At 42.6% G+C, this 13,162-nt stretch overlaps 1 protein-coding gene across 1 annotated transcript in view; it reads left to right on the top strand.

The window, feature by feature from the left end:
• Window positions 1-2,206: 2,206 nt before the first annotated feature.
• The window catches only part of BPGM (bisphosphoglycerate mutase), a 33,325-nt gene continuing 22,369 nt past the window's right edge, over window positions 2,207-13,162 (top strand). Inside the window, exons 1-2 of the mRNA XM_083181592.1 lie at window positions 2,207-2,529; window positions 10,625-11,288. Of these exons, the coding sequence (XP_083037718.1) occupies window positions 10,688-11,288 (601 nt within the window). The 5' untranslated portion in view covers window positions 2,207-2,529; window positions 10,625-10,687. The remainder of the gene's footprint in view (window positions 2,530-10,624; window positions 11,289-13,162) is intronic.

Raw genomic sequence — 13,162 nt, 5'->3', positions numbered from 1 at the left:
ATGGTGTAGTATGGTGAGCACTAGCAGATGTATGATAGACAGGATAGTGCGCAAAGCAAGAGGACTCCATTTTTTATATTTGTCATACTCTTCTGGGTGCAACCCCCATAGGGTTAGATACTTACTGTATTATTTGTGGATCTACTTCAGGGTTGCCTACTTTTAAAGTCTCCTTCCCAGGAGAAGCCAGAAGAGGAGACTGTCAGCAGCACTTCAGGGAGCGGGGCCTGATGTAGACGTCATCAAGCCCCACCCCCAGTACTGCAAATCCCGCAATACACGGGTCTTTGAGGAGGGGGTGGGGCTAAATGATGTTATTTGCATCTTTAGCCCCTCCTCAGGAAAGCTGCGAATCACGGGAAATTAACACAACGCTGCTACGGGAGGGGGGTAACGGTATTCGGGAGGGTTGCCCACATTTCCAGGGGACCTGGAGGGGGACCCAATTTTCAGGAGCCTTCCCGGCCATTCTGGGGGGGGAGGGGGGAGGAAGCTTAGGCAACCCTGATCTACCTACCTCTTTGAGTGTTGACAGAAGTGTGACAATAGGATTTACAATGTAAACCTAAAACTAGTCAGTTGTTGACATTGTGGTTATTGACATTTACACTGTTACCATTCTGGCAATGTCAAAATTCTGTCAGTGTTGACATTGTTAATGAACACATATACAGTAGGTTTATGCTCTGAATGTGCTTTTGTAGTTTTCCTCTGGGTACTCCGGTTTTCTTCCACATTCCAAAAATATACTGGTAGGCTAATTGGCTCCTAACAAAATTAACCCTAGAATGTCTGTGTGCGTGTACATGTGGTAGGGAATATAGGGGCAAATGTATTAAGCCTTAACAAGAGATAAATACAAGGGTGATAAGGAGAGATAAACGTCCAGCCAATCACATCCTAACTGCCATGTTACAGGCTGTGTTTGAAAAAAGTCAGTAAGGAGCTGATTGGTTAAAAGTTTATCTCTCTTTATCACCCTTGCATTTATCTCTTATTAAGGCATAATACATCTGCCCCACATTTACGATGTCCCCCCCCCCACATGTCTACAATGTGATTATATGCTCATACATTAGATCCTTTTAGATAGAAAATTGAAAACTGGGAAAAACTATGTGTGCGAATTGTACAAGTGGCGCGTCTTTGTAGCACCGCCTTCCGCTGTGCAATGCCTGAAATACTGGTGTTGCATGGTGGGGGGCATGGCCACGAGGATGCAATTGTGTTGGCCACGCCCCCACACTGATGATCTGCCGATCGCCCCGCCCTGTCAGTGGACTCCCCCCGCGGCTCTCTGCAACCCTTCTTTAATTATGGCCAAAGGCGTAACTACCATTGGTGCAAGGGGTGCAACTGCTATGGGGCCCAGAGCTGAAGGGGGCCCATCTTTACAGTCTAAGGTATATGTGCTATATTCATTTATTACCAACAGTTGCTAAATAGGGGGCCCGGTACTTATGTAATATCTGGACTCACGTTTTTCTTATGAGACCGCGTCCCCTCGCGGGGCTCGCTGCGCTCACCATGCTTCGGGCACGGTGGCTCGCTGCGCTCGCCACACTATATAAAATCAACTCATGCATAGTTGGATAGTAGGGGTATGAAAAAATGGGGTGCATTTAACATGGGAGTCCAGATAATACATAAGTACCGGGGGCCCATACAAACTTTTGCTATGGGGCCTATGAATGTCTAGTTACGCCTCTGATTATGGCTGCAGATCACCGAATTCGGGCCAGGTGTTAATGTCATGTGACGTCAACCTCCCTCCCTGAGGAGTCATAGACACTGGCATATACCATAATCAGAAACCATTCTAAATAATAAATATACATTTAATATATATACTAAGCAAACTTGTATGTTTTCAGATATTTGCTAGGTATAAGATGGTGACTTATTTTCAGCAGTGTTACTGGCTCTCTTGCATTGCATATACAGGGTAGTCTCTGGGGAGAGGTGCAGCACATCTGCTGTAAAAACATGAAGCCACCACACAGTCACTCACTGGTCACTGCTGCTAGCCTACTGCTACTGTGTGTGCTGTGTTGCTGCTGCTGCTGCTGCCGCCGCCGCCTCCTATCAGGGACAGAACAGTAACAGCAGCACGTTCTGCTCATCAGCGCCCACGTTCCATGCTCGCTATTGGCCGCCTCCGCTGTCAGTCACAGTGATGGGGGCGGGACTGGGGAGAACAGCTAGAGAGAGAAGAAGGAGGAGGAGGGATCCAGACCTGGTGGTGCAGGCAGGGCTGCACAGCACAGTCTCCTGGCTCTCACACTCATGCTGCACAACAACACAGAGCACAATAACACACACATTCTGCAGTAGTGCACAGCAACAGACTGCCCTGCTAACATTCTACTGAGGACACAGCACAGCCACACACAGCAGCACTGCCTGCAGGAGCTGGTTCTGCAGTTCACTAGACCCATTCTTGTAGCCTGCAAGAAGTATTTGGGCTTCTCTAGTGTACACAAGCTGGATGTTTGCAGCTCCACCTGGCTAGCTGCTGCAGTCATAGAGGTGAGTTCCTCCAAGCAGGTATACAGCTCATGGCTCATTGTGTGTGTGTGTATATATGTGTATGTATATATTAGTATTTCACTGGTGAGTTTTGTAAACATGCAGCTTGCCATCCATTCATTTCACTGATCAGTGACTTCCTTATTGTGACATCTGTGAATGTGTTTTTGTGTCTTTGCAGGAAATCTGCATCTCATGCTTCCCTCTCTCCCCCATGTACTGTATGTTACAGAGCGCCTGTGGCTTTATAGACATATTCCTTATACAACCTTTATAGTTTTTCTGCAACTAAAAATATAACATGCGGAGGTTTCATGCATGATGTTATTTGTGCATATTTTACTATACAACCCCTTCTTGTTATTGTGGAAAAACAACTAGAAGTAGTTTTACACAATTGTATGACCGTAAATAACCGTGGCTGGTAGGTTCCCATTGCTATCCTATGAGACCCGATTCCAGCGTCCTTTTCCCGCACTTATTGGGTATGCTTCAGCTCAAAGTCGCCCAGTAAACTGAGCTGCTTCCAGGACAAAATCACCCAGTGTGTATGGGCCTTTATTTATTACCAATTATTTATATAGCGCACACCTATTCCGCAGCGCTTTACAGAGACTATTAGAACATTCACATCAGTCCCTGCCCCAGTGGAGCTTAAAATCTATATTCCCTACCACATGCACACACAAACATTGTAGGGTTATTTTTTTCTTGTTGAGAGCTACCAGTATATTTTTGGATTGTGGGAGGAAACCGGAGTACCCAGAGGAAACCCACGCAAGTACGGGGAGAATAGACAAACTCCGCACAGAGCCATGGTGGTAATAGAACCCATGACCTCAGCGCTGTGAGGCAGTAACGCTAACCATTATACAGTCCGTACTGTCCCTTAAACACTTTAAAATATCTCTGATGCATGTTGACTCCAACAAGACTTTCTAAGCAGTGAGTTAAGGCTACATCTTGATAGTGCTCAAATGCTCTAAGTAAAAAAAAATACATCCCCCAAAAATGTTAATAAATACAGATCCTGGAGCGGATAACTCATCGTTTGCCAATTACAAGCCTCATTCTGATCATGGTGAGCTCTATTATTAAACCTTTTTCTACATATATATATATCTCCAAGCTGAATATTTTTGTACTTATGTTTTTTTATTTTTGATTCCTTTCTACTGATTTATGGGGCTCATAATCCTATTGGTCGATTCCTGTTTCTGCGAATGCCAATTGGTAGATATTGCTGATCCTTCAAATAACCGGCAGAATACCAAATGTATGTCAAAAAATTCTATCTCCCCAATTTCAACCATTTTTGGGATAGAACCGTCAAAATGAAGATTTCCAACATGTTTAATTTGCACAATCCCTTGCCCAGGCATCAGCAGAACGGGGAGTTAACCGGATACCTGCCTGATATATGGGCTTTTGGGGATAATTCAGACCTGCTTGCCCCATCAAATACACCCCCCCTGCCGACCGAATCCCTGCGACATGATGCTCGCATGTCACTCACCATGGAATGATTTCTCCTATCTTCTTAAAAGTTTGGACTTACATTTATCTTGCCCATTCTTGTGCGAATTCGGGGTGGGCGCTGCAATATAGATATGAGTTTGAAAACAACTCACCCAAATGTTTACTCTCTCTGCACATGTTACATCTGCCCCTCCTGCAGTGCACATTGTTTTGCCCATTAGAGAGATAGTGCTTTTGACAGTCAACCTGAATTAGGCCCTATTTGTGATCAGCATTCTAAGTGCTGTTTGCAAGGTGAGATGGGACAGCACTGAGTATTTCCACCTGTGGGTAAAATCATTGTTTAAAACAGTTTATTTTGTGTCATGTGTTTTTTTTTTTTTTTGTAAAATGCAAATGTGAAGTAGTCTTATTAGGAGACAGGTTCTGTATAAATAGTTATTGATGTTATGCATGGGTGCTGCTGAGCTGGGGGAAAACTCTCAGTGCCCGTGTATATCATATCTCTAATGTGCTATGGGTAAAACAGGTGACTCTCCCTTCATTGCATACCCTACAACTGTACCGATTTTAGCCACAACAGTACCGGTTTTTAACAGTCTGTACTGGCTAAATGAAAGGGTACTGAATGTACCGGATTTCTTGAGGGGTGAGTGTGCGGGCTGTGTCTGTGTTCGGCCATCGGGGTAACATAGCTGTTTACCTCCTCTACGTGCCCAGCTCCCTCCTCTTTCTCCTGTACAATTTGGTGGGCTGTTGGAGGGAGGGCTGGGGGAGACTGTATGGATCTGGGGCTTTGAGCCCTGGGGGAGACTGTATGGCCAATAAGAGTACTGTAAATAAAATATATGTGTATATATATATTATATTTATTATTATTAGCGCTCACTTTTTATTTTATTTTAAATGCTCAGTACACATTCGGAAAGGGGCTGACCATGCCCCCTTTTCCTCCAGTGACCACACCCACTTTACCCATGGCCCTGCCCCCTTTCTGTAGGCGTACCGATTTCGGCACTTCAGATGTTTGAGGGTATGTCATTGTAGCATGCAGATTGTTTATTATGGGCTGAATGGTAACACTTCGGCCTACTTCCTGTTTACTTGTTCCAAATACATGCACCTAATCCTTTATAAAACGGGGACAGGGGCTGTAAGTTGACATCAAGTCTGATTGGTCGTACAACATAGCTTTCTGATTCACTGTCTATTCTTAAAAATTCTAATTTAACCCCTTCACTGGTAATCACCGAAATTTTCTGGGCTCTTCGCCAGTGCTAACACTGGCATTCCCACGAAAATTTCCAGGATTGTCAATGTCTCCCCCTCCTTGTGCAGGGCAGCGCCTCTGAGCTGAGCGATGAGCTCAGCTTCTGCCGCTGCCCGGCTGCGACTGCCCGGCCCTGGCTCCTTCTTCCTGGCTGTGTGTGGTGTGAGCTTGCTGTTACTCCGCACACAGCTGGGCTTCCGGGGGCAGGGCCGGGCAGCGGCTGATCTAGAGCACAACAGCGCTGCCCAGCCCCCTCAGCGGTGTTTTTTTTTTTTTAGGGAGCGCTTAAAAAAAAAAACAAAAAAAAAAAACCTGCGCTGTGAGGAGCCCTCCCGAGAACGAAAAAAACCTCCTTTGCTTATTCCTACACCTCAATGTGTAAAAAAATAAAAACATTTTATCTTCTCAGCTGTGGTGTAGTAGTAGTATTATTATTATTATTCTTCTCTTGTTACAGCATCTCTCTTTGGATATTCCCACATCTAACACTAATGGTGTATACACACAGTGATATTTTGAGATTATGGGCAGTATTCAGGGCTGCCTGCTCGCTGTCACAGCTCCAATGGTCAGTATTCAACTGACCCCCCTGCATGCTTCGTTTCCCCCTCGCTCTGTTTCCAAACTGTGTGCTGTGGCGCCCTGGGTTGGTTTTTCAGGACCAATTAAAATTGCGGTCAATGTAACAGACAAACCAGTACTTCAGAACGGTAACAACTGTTTGGCCTCAGGGTGCCGTGAAAGGTTGCTGTGATTACAAAAAAGTTTGAGAACCACTTCCTTAAGCACTTTAAGTCTGCAGTGCTTCTACCCCTTGACAATTAAACCGCATGCATCAGTAAAGTTGGCTGCTATTGTTTATCACTTCTTTTGTTTTTTAATTCACACTTGAATTTTATATATATATATTTTTTATTTTTTTCATATAGGCTCTTTGTACGATAAAAGTATCAAACCTATTGACTAATCGCCAGTCATTTCCGATCTTTTATTGGTTTGTTATAAGATCAGTTTAAATATTACTTGTTACCAACCCATCAAACTGACGGAACAATATAACAATAATGTCAGTGACGGCAGCTGTGGGTGTTTCAGCAGTGTGTGTGTGTGTGTGTGTGTGTGTGTGGCTGCATGGTCTTTATTAAAGTGAAAAAACATAGTGACCACGAGATTCTGACTGCTCATATGGGATAAACCAAATTGAGCAAGGAGATTCTAATGTTATCCACTTTAATGTTTGTATAAAACAATGGCACTTTTGCATTGTCCAAGGGAATCCTGTTGGTGATCAGGGGTTATCCTTCTGGGCTGCAAACATACTGTATGGCCTTGCTTGCGAAATTTTCCGAGCTGGCTCTCCTATGCAAGGCATTACTAGTCAATCCATGCTGACATAAGAATAGCATGTGCTATTGTAACCTAGAATAGTAGTAATTTGCATTTCAGCTACTAGTTATAAAAAATAGGTGAGACCTCTAAAGGTTGCTCCTAGTTAAAAAGGGAAACTTTTGATTTGGACTCTTTAAGTAGATGGTGATAAACAAGCAGCCTATCAGCTCTTACCTGTTATGTTACAGTCTGGGTTTGAAAAATGTCAGACAGGAGCTGATTGGATGGCTGCTTATCACTCTCCACTTTTTCACTTTTTGAAGCTTAATACGTCTGGCCTATAATGTGATTTGGGGGCTTTACAGTGTGTTCAACACATTGTGGAGCTGGGATTATGTTGTGGCCCAACAAACCGCCCTGATGTACATATACTTTGTTCTATCCACTGACATAATGGGGACATTTACTAAAATAGGAGTTCTAATTCACATGGGAACCAATCAAATGCTATCTATTATCTTGTAGAAGGTACTAAATAAATAAGTAGATTCTGATTGGTTCCCCATAGCAACATCCTGTGTGCAATAGAACTCCCAACTTAGTAAACTTCCCCCAATGTGGCTTTATATGAATTCAAGGACCGCAGGTTCTTAAGAAATTGTTAAAGCCACATTCTTCCAAGAAATATGGTTAGCAAACATAGGGCCTTATTCTAGTTCACTCTTAGAGGCAAATTCCTTCTCAGATGGACAAAACCATATGCACTGCAGGGGGGCAGATGTAACAGGTGCAGATAGAATTAGATTTGGGTGAGTTATTTTGCTTCTGTGCAGGGAAAATACTGACTGCTTTATTTTTACACTGCAATATAGATCTCACTTTGAAGAAACCCCCCCCACCCAAATCTAATTCTCTCTGCACAAGTAACATCTGCCCCACCTGCAGTGCACATGGTTTTGTCCATTTGAGAAGGAATTTGCCTCTAAGAGTGAACTAGAATAAGGCCCATAATTTCTATGACCAAGCATTTTGTATCAATCAAACACGTGTTGCTGATGTCATTGGTGTGGCCAATGACACCATCACCTTATGTTATGCAATAGGTCAGCAGTTCTCAAACTGTGGGTCCTGACCTTCTCAACGTGGGGTCGTGACTCCATGTTGCTGACCATCAGTCTGATGACAGTGATTCAAGGAGTGGTGGGCCCCATACATCAGCAATCACAATTTATGGATTTCCAGATACAGGGATTTTTTGGCCAGATAAATGGATTTTACAATCTATCTGACTTTGCCCACACGTTACAGATTTATTTCAGTGACCGGCAGATTTTTCCATCTAAAGATTGCATCTTCATATCTGGAAATTGCCCAATCGATTGCTGTTCATAATGTAAATAGATGAAGAAGACGAATTGGGAATGCCCACACATATAAAAAAGATCTGCAGATAATACCAGATTATTAAACCTGTTTAAAAACCTGATTAAGCAATCGATTGGCGATTTTGATTGGGATTGCCAAAAGGGGGAGCCCACACACCTAAAATTAATTGTGGCAATCATCTCCATATCTGAAAATTGTCACAATTAATTGCTGATGTATGGGGCCCTTCACTCTGTTGAATTGTCTGTTATTTTAGACTCCTCCCAACATGTTGTGCCTCCACAATGCTGCCATGTATGTGCTGTCTGCTGACTACACATGTGGGCCCTTATTCTGGTTCACTCGCAAAGGCAAATTCCTTCTTAGATGGATGAAACCATGTGCACTGCAGGTGGGGCAGATGTAACATGTGCAGAGAGAGTTAGATTTGGTGGGGTTTTACTTCAAAGTGAGATCTATATTGCAGTGTAAAAATAAAGCAGCCAGTATTTTCCCTGCACGGAAACAAAATAACTTGCCCAAATCTAACTCTCTATGCACAAGTTACATCTGCCAGACCTGCGGTGCACCTGGTTCTGTCCATTTGAGAAGGAATTTGCCTTTACAAGTGAACCAGAAAAAGGGCTACGATTTGATGACATTCTGCAGTAACTTACTGGGGTCCTGTCATTGTTTTTATTGTCTAATGGGGTCCCAGAGCAAAATAGTTTGAGGATCCCTGCAATAGGTAATCTATGTTTATCCTCGGACAGACAGGGCACTGCATACTAGCAATTCACAAAGTCATTATTAACATTGCAGTTAGACCAGGCCGAGTGACCAGGTTTTGTAAACCACTTAATTTTTTTTTATTTCCACCGTAACTCCTTTAAGACCGGATAAGGGTGGCAGGTCTGTGACCAGTCCAATTTGCACGGCTTTGCACTGAGCTGTTTTCTAAACTGAGCATCTGGTCTGAATGATCTGCAGCCCCCGTTCACTGTTGAAGTCACTTAATCTCTTCTGCCTTCTGTCCCACGCACGGCTTTGGCATGGTGACCTCCGTGTAGATTGTACTTGTACACATCTTTTGCTCTTCGCTCATTGCTACAGCAGCAGCATAATGTTATTCACAAGCTGTTGTGTAGATTTCTGGTCTCATGTGATACAGACTTTTCTTGTGTTTGAGAGAACAAATACATTTGTAAATGGTCAAGCAAACTGTGTTGGGCCACTAAGAGGTTATTGCATGGACAAAAAAAGACATAATTTTACCATTTAAAGTAATAGGTTGGCTATGTTGGAGCATATTAGAAAGAGCTAGGCCTGATACAGAGGTGCAGTGGATCTGAGAAATTATGTTAATGACATGGGGATTTATAGGTCAATGTTCATGTGACCTATAAGCGATCGCGAAAACCCCCCAAAAAATAGTGGGTCTCTGTGACCCCTCACTTAGAAAAATTGGGTTCCTACCTGACCTTTTTTGGGTCCCAAAGGAATAAAGCCTTCTCTCCCCTTCTCCTCAGCATGGTACATGTGGGTTGGGGGTAGTATCCTTTGGGCCACTCATATAAAGCAGGATACATATATACTAGAAAATACTTCATTTAATTCTCTCTGCACATGTTACATCTGCCCCACCTGCAGTGCACATGGATTTGTCCACTTGAGAAGGAATTTGCCTTTTGCGAGTGAACCAGAATAAGGGCCCATATGTACAGAGCTTAAGTTCACAACCTGTTCTAGATGGACCGTGGTTCAGTGATGTTTCCTAATACATGTGTCTTGATCGTGATTTTTATAGTTGGACATATAAAATGCAAATCCCGTGTGTAACATGAACAAAGCATTTCAGAAGCTGAGTGGGAGGCAGGGACCTTTCCATGTGATTGTGTAAGGGAAGACAAGATTGCAAGCGACAGCACAAGTGTAATGGCGTGAGGAAGGAAAATGAGGCAAGCGGGGAGCCACTGACTGTGAGCTGTATAGCGCAGAGGTATGTACCATCCTGCAGTCCAGCTGCTGTGGAACTACACATCCCAGCATATCCTGTCACAGCGTTGGGACACCCTAAATGCTATACTACGGCATTTAATGCTGGTATGTGTAGTTCCACAGCAGTTGGAGTGCCTACCTCAGGTATAGTGAAAGTTGCATGGTCCCCAACAGCACAGCGTACTAATATTATTAATAATAATTTTACTTATATAGTGCTCTTTCTCCAATAGGTCTCAAGGTGCTTAATAGATAGAATGAATATAATACAGTACACGAACAATGAAGGACAGAAAAGCTTTTCATATACTATGCTTAAAGGAATTACGGAAATGCTTGAGTATATAGAAAAGTCTTGAGTCTGTTTTTGAATGATTCTAGAGTGGGGGTCTCTCGAACTGTGCGGGAAAGTGAGTTCTATATGAGATGGATGGTGTAGGGTTATCATTATTGCCTCACAGAACTGAGGTCTTGGGTTTGAGTCCCAGTTCTAATTGTGTGGAGTTTGTATATTCTTCCTCTGCTTGCATGGGTTACCTCCGGGGACTCCAGTTTCCTCCCAAAAACTCATGACTTGTCTTGTTTGATCTCCATAAAACTGTTACTTACTGAACCCAAACACTTCATACCTATTTTTCTTTCTTTCTCTGGCAGGTGAACACATCCAAAGGACCTTGAGTGTCTTCTTCCTCTGAGAAGTGAGCCACAAAATCAACAATGTCAAAATATAAACTTGTTATGTTGAGGCACGGCGAGGGTGCCTGGAACATTGAAAACCGCTTTTGCAGTTGGGTTGACCAAAAGTTGAGTTTGGATGGACTAAAGGAAGCCGAGATGTGTGGGAAGCACTTAAAATCTTTGGGTTTCAAGTTCGACATGGTTTTCACATCGATCCTTAGTCGCTCTATACAAACGGCATGGCTGGTGCTGCAAGAGCTTGGGCAAGAATGGGTTCCGGTTCAGAGTTCGTGGCGGCTCAATGAGCGCCATTATGGAGCTCTTATTGGCCTCAACCGAGCAGACCTGGCCCTGAATCATGGTGAAGAGCGAGTGAAGATCTGGAGAAGGAGCTATGATGTTGCCCCTCCACCAATAGACGAGAGCCACCCCTATTACCATCAGATACATACGGATCGGAGGTACACGAGTTGTGACATTCAGAGAGAAAAGCTGCCAAAATCTGAGAGCTTGAAGCATGTCCTGGAAAGGCTCCTTCCCTACTGGAATGAAGTCATTGCACCCGAAATAAAACAAGGGAAAAGTATTCTCATTTCTGCTCATGGAAACAGCACGAGGGCATTATTAAAACACTTGGAAGGTACAGTTTTTGGGTGTATGTTTCTCTGGTACACACCTCACTTTGAGACAGATGTATTAAGCCTGATAAAGTGGTGATAAAGCAGTGATACCGCACCAGCCAATCAGCTGTGTTTGAAAAATAACAGCTAGTAGCTGATTGGCTGGTGCGTTATCACCTTCCATTTTATCACTGCTTTATCACTTTGTGTTTAATAAATGTGTATATAGGTTAACATTGGTTGTTACCATAGTAGATCAGTCTATACCCATGATGGCTTCAAATGGAGACTACAGATGTCAACATGACCCTTGCCACTGTGGTAGATCTATTCCCAAAGTTATGCAATAAATCTATCTTTCCTGTCTTTCTTTATTTCTATCTATCTAGCTAAAAGCCGATCAAGTTTGACACATGTTAGTGTCCCTGCAAAAATTACTCTCCCTTTCTGTTATGAATTTGAGGAAATGAGTAATTTGTGGCCTATAGTGATCACCTGCGGTACTTCACCTCATAGAGGCCAGGAATAGTTAGATATTTCGGGTTGAAATGTAATAGGATGAGCGAATTTCAAAGTGAGAGATTTGGGTCCAGATGTATCAAGCTTCAAAAGTGATAAAATGGATAGTGATTAACAGCCAGCCATTCACCTCATAACTGCCACGTGACAGGCTGGGTTTAAAAAATGACAGGTAGGAGCTAATTGGCTGGTTGTTTATCACTGTCCACTTTATCATTTTTGAAGCTTGATCCATCTGGACCTTGGTAAGAAATGTCCAGGTTTTTTTTGTTTTAAGCGGCAATCGTTTACACTGCAAAACCAGTTTGATTTTGCAGTGTAAATGATTGCCGCTTTAAAAAATAACTTTCTGATGCTCTCATCCTATTACATTTCACCGGTTCTTTCGAGAACAATTGAATTCTTCCATAGGGCCAGAAGAACTAAGCTTTGAAAAGTGAGAAGAGACCAACCAATCAACTCCTAACCATCATTTTAAAACCCATCTTGTAACATGACAGTTAGGAGCTGATTGCCTGGTACTCTCCACTTTTATCACCTGTCAAATCTTAGCACATCTCACCCATAATCAGAAGGGGGAACAACAATGGATTAATTTTCATTACCTTAAATGGGGTAAATGTCACACTCCAAAAAAAAAAAAAAAAAAACAAGTCCATTCTCCCCTACAAAAGGTTCTAACCAAACAAAAAAGGGCTAAGCACTATAACAAAGAACTTCATATTTTTGTTTAAAAAAAAAACTATTATCCAATTACTACTGCAAATTACAGAGACATGAAATGAAAACATTGGTTACTTACCTGAAATTAAAAGATAATACTTACAAACCACACAAACATGATATTCTTAAGGCCTGATTACATTAACATGACGACGACTCTTGTTGTGTTTGCATAGTGTGTGTGTTTTGTGTAGATAGAGAGAATGGCCACAAATGTCATTAAGGTAACATCTGGATTGTTCATCTGGTTAGCATATACATTTATTGCTGGCTGAATTATTTGCTCTGCCAAGATTTCAGTTTTTTGTTCCTTGCGGTAGTTGCTTGGTGACGGTGGCTTACCTGGACAGTACGCACTTGCTGCTAAGTCACAAATTCCATACAAGGTAACACAACTTAAATGGTGTCTAATTAAATTATCCTAATGCTAGTAAGAAGATTTCTGCCTGAATATGACTGTTGAAAATCAAAGACAGTGACAGTGTTTCGATCAATGGATCTTCCCTATCAAATTCTGTGAGTGGTACATTATTTGGAGATAGGGTAAATGTTGATCATTGTAAAATCAGAAAGAAATATTACATTAAGTAAATTGTGTTTATATCTCATTCAAAGGGGTCCATCCTATTAGCTCAGAAGGGTGCAAGGTGCC

The sequence above is a fragment of the Crinia signifera genome, chromosome 4 (assembly GCF_055691185.1).
Source record: "Crinia signifera chromosome 4, ASM5569118v1, whole genome shotgun sequence".
Taxonomy (NCBI): Eukaryota; Metazoa; Chordata; class Amphibia; order Anura; family Myobatrachidae; genus Crinia; species Crinia signifera.
Note: the sequence above shows the minus strand (reverse complement) of the source record. Positions and strands in the feature narration are given on the sequence as shown.